This window comes from Haliaeetus leucocephalus, unplaced genomic scaffold (genome assembly GCF_000737465.1).
Source record: "Haliaeetus leucocephalus isolate CR32 unplaced genomic scaffold, Haliaeetus_leucocephalus-4.0 Scaffold795, whole genome shotgun sequence".
Lineage (NCBI taxonomy): Eukaryota > Metazoa > Chordata > Aves > Accipitriformes > Accipitridae > Haliaeetus > Haliaeetus leucocephalus.
The window spans coordinates 19,479-41,488 of record NW_010973231.1 but is presented as its reverse complement, the minus strand read 5'-3'; the positions used below and the strand labels follow the sequence as shown (position 1 = coordinate 41,488).

The window sequence follows — 22,010 nt, the reverse complement described above, 5'->3', positions numbered from 1 at the left end:
ATGAGTAATTCTTTTATTATCAACAAAGGCATCATGATGACTGGGTATGATTGATTTTTAAAAGGTGAAAGATGGTTGTGTCATCTCTGGGCTTAGAGCTTCTGTTGTTGTAGATTGTTAGCACTAGGTATTGTCTAGTTAAAATTGAGCATAGAGAGGTGTATGACCAAAACATGGTGTAAGTTTTATCTTGAATATAACTGTTGAACTTAACTCTTTGAACTGGAATTTTCTCTGTTTTTATTCAATCACCATCTTAGGCTACTATCTTGTAGAGCAGTGCCTTTTCTTCAGATCTGGTTCTGTCTGTCCAAACTAGTTTCTTTTACTTTTGTTTCATATCTTCTTGCCTACAGATACTTAGCTGGCAGAGCAAGCTCAGCATCACTAAGATACATATCTAGGTCTTTATTTCTCCCCGCTTGCTGCAGAACACTTTTATTATGCTTTTTACTTATCCATTTATGCCCACATAATTGGTGTCACTTTTGCTGGCACTGTTTTTTAGGTCATCGTATTTATGCCTAAATCTAAATTTGGGAAGCTAATCAGAAAGTTGTCTAGCTTAACATAAGCATAGTATGTTTAAAATGTAATTAAATCAGGGACCTAATGCTTCTCCAGGTGAAGTGGCGTTCTGGTTTGGCTGCAGAAGGTTATCTGCAGTTTGAGTGACTACATTGTGCCAGTGCATTAATCCTGCTGCCCTGCACCCCTTCTGCTTTCAACATGTCCTCTTGCCTGTATTGGTGTTGGTCCCACAGAGCACTGTGATCTCCCCGGCTCTCAGTTCTGGGGGTGCTTAGTAGTAGGAGATGAGTGCTAGCTTGGTCTGTGTGACACAGACAGAAGGATGAGGTGTTCTGGGAAAGGAAGCAAACTCTGGAGCTGCGTGGCAGGGTAGGTAGGTTTTAATCTTCACCTAAGAGAAGAAATATTAAGTAATTGCATGTGTATTTTTATTACTTAGTTATTGATAGTGATTTCAAAATGATGTTAACTACATTAATTAAAATCTACCGCAGATCTTGCCTAGGTAGCATCTGTCAGCTCTGCTACAACTTTTGTCTGGGCTCTTCATGCAAGGAAAATTTTTTTCTAGCTTATGATATTGAGTATATAACTACTTTTTTGTCCTGCCCCTTGCCCTTCCTCTTGTAGTGCTTAGAAATGCAGTTGTCTTTGCTTTTCAGTGGTTTCTTAGCTTGTCCCTGTCCCATTTGATTTGCTTTCTCTTCCTTTGCGTCTGAGATAGTAGTTCTACTTTCCAGTTGGGCCATGAGATTAGTTCCATTATTTTGCGAAAGTAGTAAGAGTACCCGTGTAACTTTTCTCATGCAGCCCCTTTTACTTGGGAGGAATTTACTGTAGGTATCCACAAAACTTCCCCACCGTACCTTTTCAGCTTGACCTAAGCTCCAAAAAGCTCCTTCACAGCAGATAGTATGGTGGAGACTTGGTTTTGCCTTTTTATGCCAGCTAAGTTTTTCTCCTTATTTCTTGGAAACCTTCAAAGGTCTTCTTAAGCTTTACTTGTCTTTTCATATCTTCTGTTAGCTATATCTATATCTGGTTATCTGTATAGTGCTTGGCTTGTCTATAGCTAAAATATATAGAACTCAAGGGGAAATAGTTAATTTTTTTTTTCTTCTTCCTCTCTTAACAGTGTTTTTATTTCTCTTTAAAAGAGCTACCGTAGCCCTTTCCTGAAAGCTTGAGGGTAGAGCCTGTAAATGATGGACAGGCAGATTTGACAGTAGAGATACGCCTTTTTTCTTAACTTTTTTTTTTTTCCTTTAACATTCTTCAAAAGGTAGGTCTGGCAATCCTGTGGGCTTCAAAAGAATTAGGATGGAGCAGTGATAAACTGTGGTAATTGCTTTTTAACTGTGTGCCAGGCCCATACATGAAGAGGTGAGGCATTTTGTGTATTGCTTGTGGATAGTTTGTGTTTGGTAGTCCCTGACCTACACTGGCTCAACAGAGGAGATACTTTGAGCAGATCTTTTTTGTTGCACAGTGCTTCAGCACAAAACTTGTGGAGACCCCGTAAGTTTAGGGAAGGGACAGCTGAGGACTAAACAAATGGGAACTGTGTTTTACATTGTGGGTGTATTGCCTGAACTTCAGTTAACTGGTTTTGTTGGGGTTTTGAATTCTGTGACTTTGTACAATCGGACATGGAAATGAGAATAGAGAATCAACAGTGAAAAGCAAAGCAAATTAAATGGAGGCTGGAGAAAGTTTGGAAGAAAGACTATTAAATTGAATTTATAATTTCAGATCTAAATAAATTGGATTAATATGTGTTTAATAATATGCTAGTAAATAAATTTCAAATAACCAAGCAGTCCAAAATTAAAAAAAAAAAGGGTGACTGTGCATGTTTTTTGTAGTGAAATGTTTAATGCAGTGGTAAACCTGCTCATGTGCTTTGCTTTTTCTCCACTTTTCTAGGAAACGAAGGCTTATCAGTGCTAGCTGAAGGAGTGGCATCACAAATGAGCCATTCTGCAAGTATGCAGCGAGGAAATGGTCACAGCCCTGAAAAAATGGACTTCATGTGTTCACATAATAAAAGAAAACGACTTGCCCCTACTCTAGTGGGACACAATGTGGTATGTTTCACCAAACAGTAGCCCTTTGTTTTGAGGCCAGTTTCCATGTTATTGGGAATGCCATTTTTCCTTCACTTTTGTATGCTCATTTGATGACATCCCAGTGAAGAAGTGTGGGTAGGAGATCCATGTAGTGCATGGAAGCTTCTAGTGAGACGGGGAACCAAAGAAACCTTAGCAGATATAGTAGATATATGAATGTGTATAAGAATTGTTTAATAATTATCTAGCTTATAATGAAGTTAAAGAAGTTTCAGTAGAGGTAGACATAGCCCAAGGGGATGAGAAGTGATGTTTAACGCTTGCATTGTTGAGGCTGGCTGGGACAGGAGATAGTCCCTGATAAGAAGCAGCAGTGGCTCCAAGAACCAGCCAGGACCGACCTTGTGATTTGGACAAATGCCAAGGGACAACTGAGTCAGCGCAAGGACAGAAGGTTAAGAGTTCACTGTGAAGAAGACATACAGCCTTCATCTTCACGACCACCAGACGACCACCATAAGGAGGCACTGTGCAAGCGCAGTTGAGAGGAGACTATGGAAATGACTTCCTAGAGCTAATTTTAATATGAAGCAGGGATAGGTAATGCCTATGTATAGGTGTATTGCGAAACTCTATGTATATGTAACACTTGACTGTATAAATTTAAAGTGAACTGCCAAATCAGGCGCGCACGACTTTGGTGGGACTACCCGCCGTGCTGCCCAGCGCTGAATGAACATACCTACTTTACAATCTCACTGATTGTGGAGTCTGTTTTCTGCACGTCACTAGCAAGAGTAAAACCTTGTTGTGCTGGATACTGTACATGTGTATAACAACAGATAGTGTACAGTGGAGAGTAACTTACACCAATTTCCCATGTAGATGCTCTTATTTTTTCAATAAAAATCTCTTTGTGCAATTTAGGATAAGAGTTGAAACTTAATGTTGAGTAAGGGTTTGCCTCCATAAACAAGTCTGTCCAAAGACAGACTACATATATTTTTAACTGAGGCAGTCTGAAGCTTAGTTCATGTCACCATATTCTTAAATTACAACAGTCTGGGTGTCTTTAATGCTATAAAAGCAGTTCCACTCTGTTTAATTCTGCCTGTTGTAAAACAAACCAACCCCCAACCTCCCCCCCCCCTTCCTTTTTTTAAAGTAAGACCTGATTAAATATTACTTAGTTAAAAAAACAAACAAACAAAAACCCCAAAACACAAACACAAAACAACAGATTTGTGAAATGTGACTTAGGGTGGATGGACAGGAACTGCTCCCATCCAGTAAAGAAAAATGTCGGAATTGTCCAGGTGGTGGCACTGTTGAGTCCTGTCTAAGAGCAGTTTTCAAGCGGTGAGAAAATTAATGTCTTTTAGACATTTTTACAGCTTCTATGTGCAGAGTTATACCCATTGAAATAAATACACTTTTTTTTTCAAATTGATTTACTTAAATTAGTGTAAAAATCTACATGGAGTCTCATAATTACATAAGCCTGGCTATATAGTACATATATAGTTAGATGAGAAAGTTCTGACCTTAGAATAACTAAATAAAAATACATATTATTGTATAAATTTGCAAGAGGTTTATGTTAAACCAGAATAAGATACTCTTAAAAGAAAATTGAGGTGAGTTTTCATATGACCTAACCACAGGCACATAAATGAGATGACTGTGTTGAGTCTCACTTTCTTGGGCCCTTTTGTAGCCAGGGGAAGGAATATAGCTACAACCGAAAGTGTCCAAGTTGGATTCCTAGCAGGTTCTCTCTGTAGTTTATATTTTGAATTCTTTTGTTATTCAAAACCTTACAATTTCTTTATGTTATTTCCCAGATGAGAACCAGGGAACGAGCATATGAAGATAGTGACAGTGTCATTTATGAGTATGAACCAGATTATGAATGTGTAAGTAAATTTTCTTTTGTTTGACCGACTGTGAAAAGCTGCTTTGGGGATGCACGTTTGGGGGTAGACTGAAATAACACGTGATGTTCAAAGTTGGGATTTATTGGCTTAATGTGATATCTTAAGACTGTGTTTATATTACTAGCTTACACTGTTTTTTATTATTTTAATGAAAAAGGGGAGTATTGTATCTGAAGCTTCCTACATTGGAGATCAGCAGAAAACTCTTATGGAGGTCCTCAGTTATTGCCAGGTATTTTTTTTTTCTTTACCTCTGAAATGGCATTTAAACAATTTTAGTTAAATTTCAGGAAGATTTGCATTCTATATTTGATAACCTATGACTTCATCCTTTCCAGTTGTTCATTTGTTAATTGCCCACTTATCTTCAATATTTTCAATGAAAAAATAATCTATGTCTTCATATTCTCTGAACTTTTTCACACCATAGCTGGCAAGAGTGCTTTTCAAATATTATGCTTTAATACAAAATGTAAAGTCTAGTGATTTATTGGGAGGGGCTTCACAGTAATGGGAAAGATCTGACAGTCACATGCATCCAGCTTTTGAAAGTACACAAGGCCTGCCAGAAGTGTGCCAAAATCCTGGTGGTGGTGTTTTGGCAAGTTCTTTGCTTTTGACTTCTGAAGCAGTAGCTGGCAAGACTGAAAATCACTGCACTGAAAATTAAAAGCATCCCATATTTATTCAGGTGAGGACTTATATGACTCTGGAGTCATAGTACTCTATAGACTGAAAGACATTCAGGCCATGCTTTAGGGAGGATAGTTTGTGAGTGGCTTGTAGCCAAGTATTAGTGTCTTGGAAGTCTCCTTAAGCGTATATTCAGCAATGCTGTGGAAGAAAATCGACTAAGTGTGACTAACATTCTTGCTGCTAGTCTGGGAATGTGTGCTGTATCAAGTAGTGCTAATGAGAAGATGTGGCCTCTTTTGCTGCCTGCTAGCCCCTTTCCATCTCCTTTACCCCGTTGTTACCACATTCTCCCAGTAAATCTGCTGTAGGGCTACATGAAGCCTTTTAATAATGCCTGTGCTGTCCACACTGATTTAAGGTTTTTTAATGCTTCCTTGAGATATTTCTAGATTTGGGGGAGATTTATAGATTCTTTTGTCTAAGGATATTTAATTTTTTTTAAAAGATAGCTATCATATTGAAACCTAACTGTTGGTTTTGATAAAATTGAAAATAATTAGAAATTCCATCTACTACAAATCCAATCTAGAAATTTTTTTCATAGCCATATGTATTTTTAAAAATTTTTGTCAAGTTATGCTGTAGATCAACAGAAGAAATTGCTTTAGTTAGTTGAAGAAACATTTCCTCTTTGTAATTCATAGTTACAATGTCCTTGTGTGTTTTTTGCAGTAATAGCTGATGATGTGTGCCTGATACATATTTTCAAGTTGGCAGTGTCTTTTCAATACTAGATTAATATTCTGTTATCTCATTACTTTATACTGTTATAACAGTATAAAGGAAGTGTATGTCTAAATTGCTGTTTGAGCATCATGCTTGAGTTGCTAAATCCTGGAAACACTGAAGAAGGAACTTTCTATGTCGCACAGTAACATATAGTAATAACTGATGGACTTTGAATGCTTTGATTTATCTGGCTTTTATGTCTGAAAATTTGGACCTTTACAACAATGCTTTAAAAAGTTTGATTGCTTTAGTAAAGCAACACAAATTTTTAACATCTGAAAGAAAACTTGACCTTGGGGATTGACTGAAGATCAGACACTTTCAATAAAATTAGTAGTTTTTTCAATTCTTTGATGGCAGCACAACCCTCTGGTGTATGAGCTGCTCCTGCCGGTCTAGTGTCATCAGCAAAATTGCTGAGGGTATCCTCTGCCCATTATGCAGACCATTAATGAAGATGTTAAACAGGATTGGACCCAGTATTGATCCCTGGGGTACACCACTAGTTACTGGCCCTCATCTGGACTTTGTGCAGCTGATTACCACTCTCCGGGCCCAGCCATTCATCCAGTCTGCAATCCACCTCACTGTCTGCTCATCCAACCTGTACATCAGCAGCTTGTCTGTGAGGATCTTATGGAATGCAGTGTTGAAGGCCTTCCTCAAGTCGAGGTAGACAATATCCGCTGCTCTCCTCATCTCCCAGACCAGTTGTTTTATCGCAGAAGTTTATCAAGTTGGACAAGCATGACCTCCCCTTGGTGAAGCCATGCTGTGACTACTCCTGATGATTTTCTTCTCCTTCATCTGCCTGGAAATGGTTTCCAGGATAGCTGCTCCGTCACTTTCCCAGAGATGGAGGTGAGGCTGACTGGCCTGTAGTTCCCTGGGTCCTCCTCCTTGCCCTTCTTCAAGACAGAGGGGTGACATCTGCTTTCATCCAGTCTTTGGGCACTTCTCCCATTTGCCATGACTGGTCAAAGGTTATCAAGAGTGGCCTCGCAATGACATCAGCCGGCTCCCTCAGCACTTGTGGGCGCATCCCATCAGGCCCCTTGGACTTAATGTATGTCTAGTTTGCTTAAGTACTGCCTGACCATATCCTCTTCTACCCAGTGTGTCTTCCTTGCTCCAGCCTTTCCCCCTGGCCTCTGGGACCTGGGATTCCTGAAGGCCAGTCTTACTCATCAAGACTGAGGCAAAGGTGGCATTGAATCCCTCAGCCTTTCCCATGTCCCGTGTCGCCCAAGGTCCCCTGTCTCATTCAGCAGCAGGCCTACACTTTCCCTAGCCTTCCTTTGTCACCTCTGTACTTCTAGAAGCCCTTCTTGTTGTCTTTGACGTCCCTGGCCACGTTCAATTCCAGTTTGGACTCTTACTTTACAGATAGTATTTTTCTAAATACATTTCCCATTGGTGATCTGGAAGTCAGTATTTTGGTGGCTGCCTGTAAGCCTTTTACCTGTGTACTTGGAAACTTATTATGCCTTAAAATAGCATATCATAATACCTAACTTGCTGTAGAGCTTGTCAGTAGCTTTTCAGTGTAAGACAAAATGCTCCAAATAGGTAAAAATAAAACATCCACTGTAAGCAGGAAGAACAACCTTTAAGTGCCAGCCACATTAAAGTTGCAAGAGTAAGCTTCTCTGAGAATTCTTTTTACTGTGATATTTACCATTCTACTTGCATTTTTGTATCTGAGTTGATCTTCAATATGCTTACAGAAAGTATATATTATCTACAGATCTTACCCAGTTTTAGGGAGGTAATTTTGTCCTTAATTGAAGTTTCTTGGATATCTTCAGATTTAAATTGGGTTCTTGTGAAACAATACTGTTTTCACTCTTATGTTTGTTGTCAGGCCATGTATGACGCCATTCAGAAATTGGATAAAAAATTTGATCTGCTTCATCGGAAGGTCTCAGAAATGCAACACAGTCGTGTAAAGCCACTGTTGCTCAAACCTGTGAGTATTAAAGACCCAAGACATTTATTTTTCCTTTAATTCTCTCACTTCCTATGATGCTTCTTTAAAAATAATCCCCTCCTTTCACTAAGATTAAAATTAGTAATAAACTAGTAAACTTAAATTCCATTTCAATTAAATTATTCTAGATTTCTTACTATATGCCAGCTTCAGTCTCCTGTGTTGTTATTGACCAGTGGTCACAGCATGGCCCCCATCACATTCAGTATGCTGTGACTGATGCTGTAAAATTCTATTTGTGTTGTAATGAACAGAAATAAATTGTGTAGGATACGTCCTAAACTTGGACTAAAACGACTAATACGGACTAATATTTAGGACTAATACGTCCTAATATTGGCGTCACCGCTTTATGAGAAGCGTTGTACGGTCTCATTGGTTTCTGCAGTTAGAAGAGAGTTTATGCATCACTCACATAGGCTGGTTCAATTGACTTACTGATTTTTAGATCTCAACAGTGTGTTGCCATATCCATTATGGTATAGAATTTTATTTTTTCTAATAAAAAGGCTTTTTTTCCAAATCTTTAAGAAGGTTTAATATTGGGTACACACTATCCATTTTGTTCCTATATGGTCAATCCACTGTTAACTAAGGAGACAGAATATTAGTACTTGTAACAATGCTCTTTAAAAGGGAAACAGAACAGGTGATTTTTGAAGAAGGTCACAAAATCTGCAATGATCTTTCTTTGTCAACAATACTGCAAAGCTTTTAATGTGGCAGAGGTGATCCTGCTGTCAGACGATGTCAAGGCATCAGTAAGGCCATTTACTTTAAGGGTGGGTGGAAGCAATGACATTCTCGTGCATGTTGATTATGAATAGGATACTAGGTTTTATTTGGGAATGCGGGTTTTTTTGACAACTCCAAGCTTGTACTGTCCACACATCCAAAAATAAGAGATTCAGGGAACAAACTGCTCATGTCAGTTACTCTTGGACCCTGTGACTTCTGTGCTCTTACCCTCCCCTCTGATCATGTAGGATGGCAGCTGCTTTAATGTTCAGATGAAAAGTGACTGCACTGTGCTTTTTTTTTAAGTGGCTTTTATCACTATATGGCGTAAGGGGGAAGTCAGCAAATGCAACCTGCCAACCATTTTTTTTTGTTCTGCTAGTACTTTATCTTTAAAACCATCAGGAATGCTGTAGATTTTTTATAGCTGTACCACTGTTGTACCTGTGATGGGCTAAGGATATAAACAAGGAAAGGTTGGTGGTGAAGGTACTATTTTTTTTTCTTATTGGATCAACTCCAATAGCTGGAGAAATGGACAAACTTTCAGGCACGTAAGCCTTTCTTCAGGTCATAGATTTTTAAAGCTTTCAGGGGTGGAATATAATCAGATTTCTGTAAAGAACAAAACAAAACAAAAAAAAACACAAAAAGAAAAACAAAACTAACAAACGAAAAACCAAATCCAAACCCACATGTGTCAATTACATTTGGTGGCTCCTGCTCAGAGACTTGTATTTTGAACTAGAACACATGCATTAGTGTGCGTATGTTTCTTAATAAAAATATTCCAAGTGGTGGAAAGTATAGCCCATCTCTCAGTTTGTCTGTCTTAGTCACTTTGGAATCTTCTGTTGTAGATGAGATCCAAATGTTCGATGTTTTCAGCTAGCAAGTAAAGAATGAAGAGGCAGCCAGGAGAGAAAGTGAATTGTTTTTTTCTTGTGTAAAAGGAAGCTAACATGGCAGTGAAGACGTGCCTTGAAAATTCAGCAGGCTGGGTCAATGGCTGACAAATTTTAAATTTTATTTTGCTTATTCGCTTTTTTTTTTTAGAGAGTTGTTTTTAAGAGCCTTTACAAAGCTGCCTTTCTCATTATATATTTCTCTGAGTTTTTAGAAAGCAATTGTGCCAGCACCCCAGGTGGGAAAAACTTGAGAAACATTGAAGCTGACCAGATTAAACTCTCAGTGTTGGAACTACAAGTGAGAATAAAAGAAAGTAGAGGGAAGGCTAAAAAGTAATAGCACTAGCTTCATGACAATGAGTACTTCAGTGAAGAGTCTGTTGCCAATAGCATAATTACTAAAATCTAGTCTTACTGGTTTGCAAAAGAAAAAAATGACCAGATATGTCTAATTTAACCTTTTAATTGTTTTCTGAATCACATTTGCAGAAACCAGTTGGATTTACATACAGAAGTTCCAGTCATTTGCCCCAAGGGAAAACAAGAGTACAAAAATCCATGGAAAGGGAATCAGGTCTTCATCTCTCTTCACCAGGTCAGGGAAGGCATAGCCCAGTCATAAGGGTTGCTTTACAAAATGGTCACGTTCAGGTCAATTCCACAATAAAACATGTTCAACAGAGTCTTCAGCTTGAATCGCAGCAGCCTGTTCGTAGGCAGAGCCCACCACTCCCCACTATAGTTTCTACACATTCATTGCATTCATCATACGCAGCAACTAAAAGGATGCCTGACCTTTCTCCGCGATCAAATCTTGTAGCCAGTGTTATGGAAAGTACTGTCAACATTGCATCTTCACCAGTGGCATTGTCATCGATGCCAGCACCATCTGAGACCAGTCTGGGAAATAATACTGTGGTGGTGAACTACAGAAATGCATCTGGGAGTGTGAACATTAGTAAAGAACTACCATCTTCTTCAGTCTCCATCAATCCTAGCGTTGGTGAGTTCCTTTTTCATAAATACTCAGAAACAAAGGCTAAAAAATTGCTGCTAATATAAAAAAATACGCGTAAAGAAATCTCTTTATCGTTATTTAGCAAAAGTAAAGGAGCAGAATTGGCTGCCTTACAAGCATTATTATAATGGAGTACTGTTTACAACTCTTGAAACAAAGGTTATAGGAATATTTAATATGGCAGGCATCACTTAAAAACCTCTGCAGTGTATATACAGTTGTATAGACTATTGATTTACAGTACGTGTTTTGGGTTCTTTTAAGACTAAGCCCTCTTTTTCTGTCTTGATACACTTGATTTAACCTATTTTTAACCTGTGTGTATAAGCAATGTATGCATATGTTTAAAACGACAAAAGAGATTGCTGGTAAAGCTAAGTGAAGTATATGCCTGTATATATGTTTTGCATTTAAGAAAGCAACTTGATTTGTATGAAGGAAATGTCTGTTTTCTTCTTGTGGAGGATTTTATCAGTGAAAAATCCTTTCTATCCTCAAATCCTCCAGTGTTTGGTTTCTTTCAAAATACTTAATTCCACAGAAAGTGAAGAATTCCATAGATCACTGCATTGTAACAAACAAGCACATGTAAAATAACACCATGTTTTAAAAACTAACGTGCATCTTTCTAAAGTATAAATGCCCCGAGTTATGTGGAAGGCTGAGCTATGAGTTTTTCGTCTAAAAAATAAGGTCATACAGCTGAAGAGCTGCCCGAATAGTAGGTGAAATACTCAAGACACCTATCTGCAAATTTGTAAACAGTGTATGATTTAGCAGTACTATGTATGGATATGCCTTTCTTCATGCGTCATTGTCTTGAAAACATACATGGTATCTGCACATGTGTAAAACAGGCCAGTCTAAACATTTTGGACTCTTACGTGTCTAATGTATTTTCTTGGGTGTTGTTATTTCAGTTAGTTACAGTACTGGTTAACGTGAATCAAAAATATATTTCTGTTACCATTCCAATTTAAAGCTGCTTTTGTAAGAGCAAAGATAAGTAATAAATAGTAGAATTACCTGTGGTAGAGAACATACACCAAGAGTACCATAGAGGTCAAGAGAAGGAGTTTGAAAAAGTGTTCTTTTTTTAACAACTTGCTTGGGTTTTTAAATTTTTTTTTTTCTTTACGTGTTTTTGTTTTCCAAAAGAGTTTGTTGGTGACCCAGTGAGAAATGTAAAAGTTCTTGGAAACTATTTGATGAAAGCTCGGCAAAAGACTAAACCAAAGTATGCAGCGCGCTACTTGGTTCGTGTCTTGTTCCCCAAGGAAACATTATTGTGCAGCATTATGGGAGTGAGTGCACGAGGGCGCAGAACATTGGATCCAAACAAAATTGCTGCAATAAGAGGTATGCTACCTTTCAAAATGCACAGATTTACTTCTTTAATACTTACAGAGTTTTTAACTTGCAATGAGTCATTTCTGTATGTTTCTGCTAGTCGTTGTCTAGCAACTGGTTGAACTGATAAATGCGGGTAGTGGATGTGCTCTACTCTGTGTCTTTTGATTTTGAAATTCCTACTCATCAATGGAAATTCCTTCTCACCCTCAATGTTCATTTTTCTTCAATGTGGATAAAACAATTCTAATTTCTCCTAGTTTTGTGTACTTCAGGTTCATCAGTCATGCTGACTGTTCCTAAATTTTTCGTTATGACTTATTTTGTGTTTGTGTGTGGCATGGGTTTTGTGGAGGTTTGGTTGGTTCGTTTTTTGTTTGGGGTTTTTTTGATGGCCATAGTTTACTTGGGACGAACATTAACTGGTGATTCTTAAATACCCTTCTCTTTCTCTTAAGTTTGCTTCTCTCATTTGTTTGAGAAATGGTGAAGATGGGGAGGGCATTTTTTTTTAAATGTCAAGCCATTTACACAGATCCCATGGTATGTATGTGTGAACCTATATATCTCCTTCCTGTTTAAAGGGTCGGAGATTATTTAAGCCATGTGAAGTAGTTGCAGCATCAGCATTACCCTGTCTCTTTTTTTTTGTGTAGTTTGGGTTTTTTTTTTTTAAAGTTAGTCTGAGAATCACACCTTACCCCTAGTTCTACTAGGAAATGCTTAATAACAAAAGCATTATTCACAACACCTCAAAAAAGTATCACTGCACATCTTAAATTCATAGTGCTGCTTAGTTTCAAAATGTGAGTTTACTATCTCCCTTTAATTAAAGGTGGAAATCTAAAGCTTCTAAATGGAGAACAGTAAACGTGACGCACTTAGCTTTCTCTCTTTCTTTCTAAATTAGAGTAGTTTTAAATACCGCTTTTTGTCATGAAGCTTAAAAAATTTTCTATGTTTTATATGCAGAATTTCTTGCAACTAACTTTCCAAACTATGATTTGAGTGAGCATGGAAAAGACTGGAAAACCTGTATCACGAATGTCAATGCTATGATCCGCTGTTTACGCTCTGAAACAAAAATAAACCCAGTAAGTTGTCTCAAGGTGATAATTTATTAAGTACTAAGTTCATGCTTCTTTCTCACATTAATTATTTGAACTCCTCATCATACGAGTGCTCTAATTGGAAATTCCTTGGGTTCTGTCTTTGCATTGCTCAGCATAGGCCTGTTGACTGCAGCACTCATTCCATATGGGGAATACTGGAAGCATACCCCTTTCTCTTGCTCTGCCTCTTCCTGCTCCTGTGTCCAGCATTCAGTGAAGAGACGTATAAGCATAGGATACTAAAATGAAAGCACTGTAAATGTTGCCCAGAAGTAGTGTCAAATTTGATTGCAAGCTTAAACATGTAGCTGCTAGCACTGTTTTCACAGGCTTTCCTTCAAATATATCCAGCCATGCATTTCAACTTTATATTGACTGAAACATCACTCCCAAAACATCTGTAACTCCATTCACCTCTGCTTCTAAAAAGCTTTGTGCAAATCTGTGAATATTTAGTATCTGTTTCACCTGTGGTTTTTGTGATTGAAATTATAAGAGTAACTATATTGTAAATATCTGGAATCTAATTTATACTAAATGGGAAGTGAACTGGAACACTAATTAGAAAACTGGTAGGCTTTCCCAGTGCATGTGCTAACCTCATTTAATGTTTCAGGAGACACCTGAAGGGAAAGAAAAAGTGGCTGACACTCCAGATACATCTCATTGTGTAGATTTGAATTATAATGAAGTTAGTGAAGGCAGTTCGCAAAACTCTCAGAAGATGACCAGCTCCGCAACTGACACATTGCAGAATTCAGGATTGGATAAGTTTCCAGAAGCTTTCCACACACCTGCAGTCAAGAAACCACAGTCTTTGGAACCTATGGGTAAACTAAGAAATTTTCACCTTATGGATTTGTGTGTTGCATTGTAAATGGTCAATGAGATGTGGAAGATGCTGCTGTAGGTGAAATTGTGAAAGGGATTTGCTGAAATATGTGGCTTTTCCTCTTAAGGCAGTCACTTGCTTTATATATAGTAAGTATTCATGGGAGCAAACAAGAACGTTATCTGGCTAACAGAACATGTGTTTTCATCTACCAGTGTCCCATAATACCTATCTACTGTAAGATTGGAAAGTTCAGCTGTAAGATACTCTGTTCAGTTTCTCTGAATAATTATTTTTCCAGAATTATTTCACAGTTGCCCTGGTTTTTTTTTATTTGGTAGATATTCTACCTTAATGGAGTAAGCTAGCTCAGAATATCTATTGAATGGTACTGCAATTTCAGAAAAGCACACCTTTCTGTAAAACTGACAATTTAGGACAACAAAAATCTTAAACCAGCCTTTATAGGTTTTTTTTTTCCCATAAAAATGCACAATATACAAATGCATTGGGAAAAATTCCATGTACAGCACGTGATGCCTCTAGAAAGCTTCAAGGAAAATGAGTTGAGATTAGTTCCCCTTGGAAATTATTTATTTTATTAGAATCACTTTGGAGCTCTATCAGATCTGCCTCTGCACCCAAAATTTGTTAGTCTGATCCCACAGACCTCCTGATTTAGTATACATTTTGTGGTTTTGTTGTTTTTTGGTTTTGGTTTTTTTTATGTTTGCAGTGAAGTCATGTTGAAGTAGTTAAAAAATATTCACTCTGTTTTTCAGTTTCCACTTACAGGATCTAAGCACCATTGAAATAGCAGAACTTTTATTTACCTATGTAATTGGAAAAGCATCATCTTTTCATGTGAGATGAAAACAATTTAGAAAGCAATCATTAATAATGCAGGTTACATTGCTAGCGTTGCTGAAAGCATATCAGAAGTGCTGTTACATTGTTGTAAAAGAGCCGGGTGGGGGTTGGCTTCTTGGACATTTGTCCACAATGTGTTGCGTTTTAGTATTAGCTGTAGCATTATGGTTATGCTCTGGTCTTTCCAAGCAAGTACAGTAGTTTTAGGGAGAACTTTTTGTGTCCTAGTTTTATTGTAATACAGCCTCTTCGAAGCATGATCAGTACTGGATAAGTAAAATTTCTCTCTCTCTCTGACATCCTTTCTAGAACTTCTTGGAAGTCCATGGCGCAATGTTCAGTTGCCTTTCTCAGTCATTTACGTAGCTAAGGGGAAGTCTCGGCCAGAGTTGTCAGCTCGCTACTTAATTCGTCATATGTTCACTGAAGATGTGCTGGTAAAAAGCAATGTATATGGTAATCTTGATCGTGGTATGAGCCCACTGGACTGCAACAGAATTAATGCTCTCAGAGGTAAGTAAGAAAAATATCTGTTCAAAGTGATAATGTGGGGAGATTAACAAAAGCAATTAACTTTGTATCCTATGAACAAACCATGGAGCTTCAGAAGTAAGTCTGTGAAACTGTTCTGCCAGGTATTAGTGCAAGCAGTGGAACAAGTTGAGAGAAAGTAGATGAAGTTATATTTAAGCAACTCAGGGAAGTCTTAGGGCTAGGGGGAAGTCTAGTCCTTCTGTAGTCTCAGGGAAGGGGCTAGGTAGGCCAACCTGTGGTAATGCACAGCAGGTTACGGAGCCCTTCACAAAAAGCTTTGGGGTGTGATAATTGGTGGCAGTATTGCCTGTAGAGACTATGAAATAATGGACCTGAAGATTCTTAGTAGAGTTAAAATCACCTGAGAGTACAGACCCTGTAGCTTAAGAGAGCAGACTTTGGCTTATTTGGGAAACTGATAGGTTGGAGCTTGTGAGAGATGGCTCTGAAGAGGAGAAGCTCAGGAAAGTTGGTAGGTCTTTAAGGACAGCATTCTACAAGCACAAGAGAGTCCACCCTGACACTTAGGAGAACTGGTAGAGTTATGTGGAGACAAGTTTGGCTAAGCAGTGAATCCATAACTGAGCTCCAGTGCAAAAAAGCAGTATACAGAGATTGGAAGCAAGGACAGCTTATGAAGCAGAATTCAGCAACTTTGCCTGGGAGTGTTGGAATGGTGTCAGGAAAGCCAAAGCTCAGCTAAAATTGAGACTTGCAAGGAATGTCAAGGGCAGCAAGAAGAACTTTTACCACAACATTAATTATAAAAGATTGAGCAAGGAGAGTGTGGGCCTGTTGCTGAATGGGGCAGGTAAATTAGTGACAACAGAGTCAAATTACGCTGAGGTGCTCAGCGCCTCCTCTACTTCAGTCGTCACCATGAAAGTCTCTCAGGCTTCTGGGCGGTGGTGGTGGCTGGGAACAGTCAGTGTGTTTTTACCTGGGGTAAATCGTGTTTGACTTGCCTGATTGCCTTGTGTGATAAAATGACTGGATTTGTGGATGAGGGGAGAGCTGTCACTTAGCTTGATTATTTATTTTTTTTTTTAGCAAGGCTTTCAACACTGGCTCTGGCAATATTTTGGTATTCGTGTTGGGATGTTACAGTTTGGATGGGGGGACAACATTAAAGAACTAGATGGATGTTTGCGCTCAGAGGGTAGTCAGTCATGCTCTACTTGGGTGACTGACACATGGGGTACTGCAGGGGTCTGTCCTGGTACCTGGCCTGTTTAACATCTTTATCTATGACTTGGAGACAATGGAGAAAACTCATCTGGTTTGCATTTGACACCTAATTGGGACTATATTAACAGGTGCACAGCCAGCAGATCAAGGGAAAGGATTATCTCTCTCTGTTTAGCACTCCTGAGTTTGTATTTGGATTACTGTGTCCAATTTTTGGGTCCCCTAGTACAGGAAAGAGATATCGATAAAGCTGGAGGGCCACCAAAAGGTACAGGGAACCAGAGCACCTGCCCAGTGAGGAAACTGGGCTTATTTAGTCTGGAAAAGAGAAGGCTCTAAGAGAACCTAGTAGCAGCCTGCCACTACCTGTCTTCTCAGTAGACTCTCCGTAGAGTCAAGCTGTTCACAGCATTGCATGTGGGAAGATGAGAGAGAACAGGCATAAATGGAAATGAAGGGTTCCAACTGGATATGAGCAGGCTGCTTTTCCGCATGAAGACAGTCAAACAGCAGAGCACGTTGCCCTGTGAGGTTGTGCCATCTCTGTCCTTTTTCCACATCTCAGGGGACAAAGCCCTGAGCAACCTGGTCTGACCTCAGAGTTGTCTCTGCTTTGGGCAGAAGGTTGGAGTAGAGACCTCTCGAGGTCCCTCACAGCCCGAGTGACTGTGAGCAGAAAGGAACAGATTCAAGTGCCTTGCTCTTCGAAGGGCTCAGGGGTCAGCTCTCCCTATTCACCTAAGAGGGTCCATTGAGAGAAAAGGTGTCAGCAAATGATTTAGTTGTTTAGAAGCTACAGGTGGGATAAGGACTGCCGCCAAGTGAACAGGCAACATTTTGAACTAGACCAGTTTGAGCTGTTTGAATAACGAATCTTTACTGAAGATTTATCTTTTCAAATAACGTGTAACAGCCTATTCCAGTGTATGAATATGGACAGTTTTGCAGTTTCCTCAGCTTACACGAATCCAGGATGTCTTCAGGAAATTAGTATTATTTATTCTTTTGCAAGTACTATTCCAGAAGCAGAGGGTGGGTATGTTATGGTTCGAGTTGTAGCAGATGTTTTGCCTTCTGCATTGTTCTTGCTTCGGCATTAAGATTTCTGGAACACTGATCCATGCTCCTTCCTGAGAGGGAGTCTTCTGTTAGTCTCATTTGGTCCCTCCTGCAAGGCTGGATAAAGTAAGTAGAACTGTGACAGCAGAATTAGCATAACAGTTAAGTAGCAAGTGAGGAGGAATGTGAAGCAGGTTGTAGGTAGAAAAGGTGTATGGTTTATCACACAGAAGACAAGTTGGCATTATCTGGTAAGATTTAAGCATGGCCAGCACAAACAATGGTGTTGGGGGAAAGATCATCAGGTTTTTGTTGGCCATTTGCTCTGTGGTTATTACAGTATCTTAAAGAGAGAGTTCAACACATTTGATAAAGGTTTGGTCACGCAATATAGAAATCTTTCCACCATTTCTTTAATTTTCTGTGTTTTTGTCATATTTTCTTTGTTAAGTTGGCTTTTTCTATGAGAAATCTGAAGAGAAAATCCTTTGCCAGGAATTCTCAAGTTTTGCTTGTGGGATGTTGTTTACTGGGCTAGATCCCAGGCTGCAGGCAGTGTAATAGTGGAGTGCCTTCAGCATTTCCCGACACCACTGGCTTAATGTAGGGTTTTACTTCCTCCTGTGTCCTTATGATATCACTGTGGGATAGTGCTCACTGGGTTAGTAAGGTTGCATATTTGACTAGTTACTCTTGTCTGGACAATACTCTTAATCATATGATTTAGTTTTAGATAGTCCTGCAAGGAGCAGGGACTTGGACTCGATGATCCTTATGGGTCCTTTCCTACTTGAGATGTTCTATGATTCTATGATTCATCATACTTTTTAGAAATGTGCATCTTCTAACAAATCTTGAAACTCCTTCTCCTCCATGTCTGGAGTATAGGGAGGTTGAAAGGGTTGTTAAAATCTGGACAGTGCAGCCTAGCAGCTCCACAGGTGTGGCAAGATTGCCTCGAAGGATACAGCAATAGTGCTAAATAAAATGGACCTGGGACTTGCACTCTCTGGGGTGATGTCTGGGCATGGCTTGAGGGACAGAGCGTGCCAGAAACCTGTCCCAGTATGGCAAGGCTATACATAAGAGCGGGCTTTCCGAAACTGTACATATTACTTCACCACTAGCCTGGGAAGCTTTGCCACTTTAAGCATCTCCACATACTCCTATAGTACACATATTTTGTTTCATGACATTTTGAGCTCAAGAAGCATTCAAAAGGTGTATTAAGTGTGTCTTAGGGCTGCAGGAACACCATGTAGGGTCCAGAGCAGATGAGAAAGTCTTCTGTGTTGTGGTTGCAGCCAGGCCATGTCACTTGGCTCTGGGGCCAGAGGGGAGTCCCTGGCCCTGTTTTCTTTAACATTATAACATAGTCTGATTGAATGGCAGCATCAGCTCCTGGAATGTAATCCTGCAGAGCAGGAAGGGGCCCCACATATCCTTACTGTAGTCCCAACAATTCATCAATTTCTGTGAAAGAAAAGGTGTAACTTAAAAGCTGTTTTGTAGGCCATGTACAAAGGCTCTGCAGGCCTGGTAGTAGGAATTCGTGCTCCGTGCTGTAGCTCTGAGGCCAACATTTTCTTGAAGTTGCTGTTGGGGATGGAGGGGAAGAGAGCCTCGCTGCTGCTTCAGCCAACAGCTTGTGTATCCTTTGTCAGCATAGTTTATTACAGGAGCATCCTGGGAATGAAAGAAGCTAAGGTGCTCTCACTTCCCCCCCACCCCCCCCCCGAGCAGAGTTAACATCAAGAGCAGAAGTTTTTTTCTCTGTTATCTTCTTCCTTCAGACCCATGCTTTTCTGGCAAAATAGGTTTCCAGGTTTGGAACTACAAGTTAAAATATCAACTGTAAACAATGATACTTTATTAGATCTTTACTTGGTAGTACATGTGAGAGCAATGGAAAAACAAAAGTGACGTAATATCAAATAGCTATGCCTTTCATTCTACTAAGGTAAATCTAGATGTTAATCATAAAGTAGAAATAGTATTGCCTTTGATTTGAAATTACAGCTGAGAATTCCTTTTGGGTGCTTATCTAAATCTTTTAGGGGCTTGCTTAGAGAAAACATGTAATTCAGCTAAGCTCAGAAGGACAATCCTCAGTAATTAAAAAAAAAAAAACAAAAAAAACCAACTAAAGTCTGCTTCTAAAACTGCTCATTTTACTTTTTGAAGGGGAGAAAGGTGCTGTAGTCTTACGTTATTTATCCCATTGCTACCAAACTCAAGTATTTGTTTACCGATCTTGTTCCAGTATGGTAAGGAACAAGCTCTTGTGGTTTTTCTGTCACTGTTGTTCCTCTACAGCTGTGTTATGTTGAATTGCTGTATTTCATTTTAGTGAATGTAGTTGTCAGAGATCCTCTGAAGGAGGGCTTGGTCCTGCCAAATATTGGTCATTCTGAAATGGAGCCTGAGATTTCTTTGCTCTGGTTGACCACATTAGAAGCTGAAGTTATTCAGTACTTTAAGGAATCAAGCCCATGTACACGGTTACGTGTTTTCTTTGCATATTTTGTTTTTATGTTTAGACTTTTTGTTACTCTTTCTCAAATTAAATGGAAAGAGGGGGCAAGAGTATCTGCCCTTTAGCTTTGCTCTTCAAGCCTCACAATATGCCTAGCTGTCCTGTTTTGGTAGCATGCACTTGTTCTGGCTTAATTACACCCAAAAAGAGTACATAGCTTGCATAAATAATTGATAACTTGCTATTATATTCTTTATTTTCAGACTTTCTTCAAGAGAATTATCCATCCTTTGATCTAAAGGAAACTGGATACGATTGGAAGGCATGCGTGGCTGCCATAAACAGCACAATCCGCAGTCTCAGACATGACCATAAAAAGGCTGCAGTTGGAATCCGCCAGAAAGTCTTGGCAGTGCCACCATTGAATGCAAAGAGTCCTCCACAGAGTCCCACTTCAGTAAAGCCATTTGAAAGTGACACTATCAATCTCACGGACTGAAGCTTTCTAACATCTGTCTCAAATCTTAATTTAGCAGGTTTTTATAAATCCCATGTAGAAGCCTATTACATCGAGTTGTCCTATTATACTGAGTTGTCAGAAGCACTAAATAGTATTATTTCATGAGATCAAAGTTAGCAGAAGAGTTGGGAACCCTAACTCCTTGTATAAGTAGCACTTGTGCTCCTCAGAAATTACTTCCACTGTTACCTGTAGCATTTGCAATGTGCTCTCCCCTAAAAGCACCTTCTTCTCGTGATTCATTGACTCTGAAAAATTGATCTGATTAGAAAAGATGCACTGCACGTAAAGTCAGCTGAAGCAGATAGAAATGTGGAGAGGAAAGAATGGTCCTCCTTGGAGGAAGACTCAGAGCCATCTAAATTATCTCATTATGTATGAAGAATGAAATTTGCTTTGACAATTGGTTATTGTAAGCAAAAGTATCTAATGCAGAAAGGAAAAAAAATTATTGCATCTAGCTAACTTGTTATGTATCTCTCACTTTTTTTGCCTCCTATAGCAGTCTTTGTTGTAGGATAAGGAAAGAGGCAGACAACAATGTAAGTACAGTTGGTAATATTTTCTTTGCTCTGATTTAGCTCTACAAAAGCACAAAAAACCATGCAGAACAAACAGTCCAATGGTTGGTTCTGTTTTTTCTTGATGAAAATTAAAGAAAATACTTTTCAGGGGCTTGCTGTACTGTTCACTGGCATATGTCTCATCCACTGGTACTGAAGTCCACAAGATGCAAATCTGCTGCAGCTTCCATCTCGAAGATTTGGATCGCGATTTAGATTTGAGAAATAATAATTTCTGTCAGCTTCAAGTCATTGGTCCTTCAGTTAAAACTGAGGACACGTGCTGTACTGTTGGTATGCAGTCAGAGATGACCAGCATCACTGGTATGCCTTCTCAATCTCATAATCATAGCTTTTCATACTTGGGTCTACAAGGCTAGGCATGTTTGCTTTGCTGTCTGGGTAGGCTGCTGTTCTAGAGACTTGTCATCCTGCCTTTGTTAACTTAAAACCTTGAAAGATGTGCAGTAATTATTCACAGAATGGTTGAGGTTGGAAGGGACTTCTGGATCCACTCCCCCTGCTCAAGCAGGGCCACCTAGAGCCCATTGTCCACCACCATGTTGAGGCAGCTTTTGAGTATTTCCAAGGATGAAGACTTTACAACCTTCCTGGGCAACCTGTGCAAGGGCTCAGTCACTGTCACAGTAAAATGTTTCCTGATGTTCAGAGGGAACCCTCTCTGTTTCAGTTTGTGCCCATTGCCCCTGGTCCTGTCACTGGGCACTACTGAGAAGAGCCTGGTTCTGTCCTTTTGGCTCCATCTTCTTTGCAACCTCCCCTCAAGTATTTATATATGTTGATGAGATCCCCCTTGAGCCTTCTCCAGATTGAACAGTCCCAGCTCTCTCAGCCTTTTCTCACAGGAGAGATGCTCCAGTCCCTTCATC

The 22,010-nt window shown here is 39.3% G+C and overlaps 1 protein-coding gene across 3 annotated transcripts in view; it reads left to right on the top strand.

Moving 5' to 3' along the window:
• BEND2 (BEN domain containing 2) overlaps window positions 1-22,010 on the top strand; it is a 34,322-nt gene extending 12,312 nt beyond the window's left edge. For 2 of the 3 annotated variants that reach the window (XM_010581510.1, XM_010581511.1), the window contains exons 3-12: window positions 2,458-2,618; window positions 4,445-4,516; window positions 4,695-4,769; window positions 7,827-7,931; window positions 10,088-10,601; window positions 11,775-11,975; window positions 12,939-13,060; window positions 13,695-13,908; window positions 15,090-15,293; window positions 20,301-22,010. In XM_010581510.1, the coding sequence (XP_010579812.1) occupies window positions 2,458-2,618; window positions 4,445-4,516; window positions 4,695-4,769; window positions 7,827-7,931; window positions 10,088-10,601; window positions 11,775-11,975; window positions 12,939-13,060; window positions 13,695-13,908; window positions 15,090-15,293; window positions 20,301-20,536 (1,904 nt within the window). In that variant the 3' untranslated portion in view covers window positions 20,537-22,010. Of the gene's footprint in view, window positions 1-624; window positions 901-1,817; window positions 1,915-2,457; window positions 2,619-4,444; window positions 4,517-4,694; window positions 4,770-7,826; window positions 7,932-10,087; window positions 10,602-11,774; window positions 11,976-12,938; window positions 13,061-13,694; window positions 13,909-15,089; window positions 15,294-20,300 lie in introns of all 3 variants that reach the window. The other variant, XM_010581513.1, reaches the window with a different exon arrangement.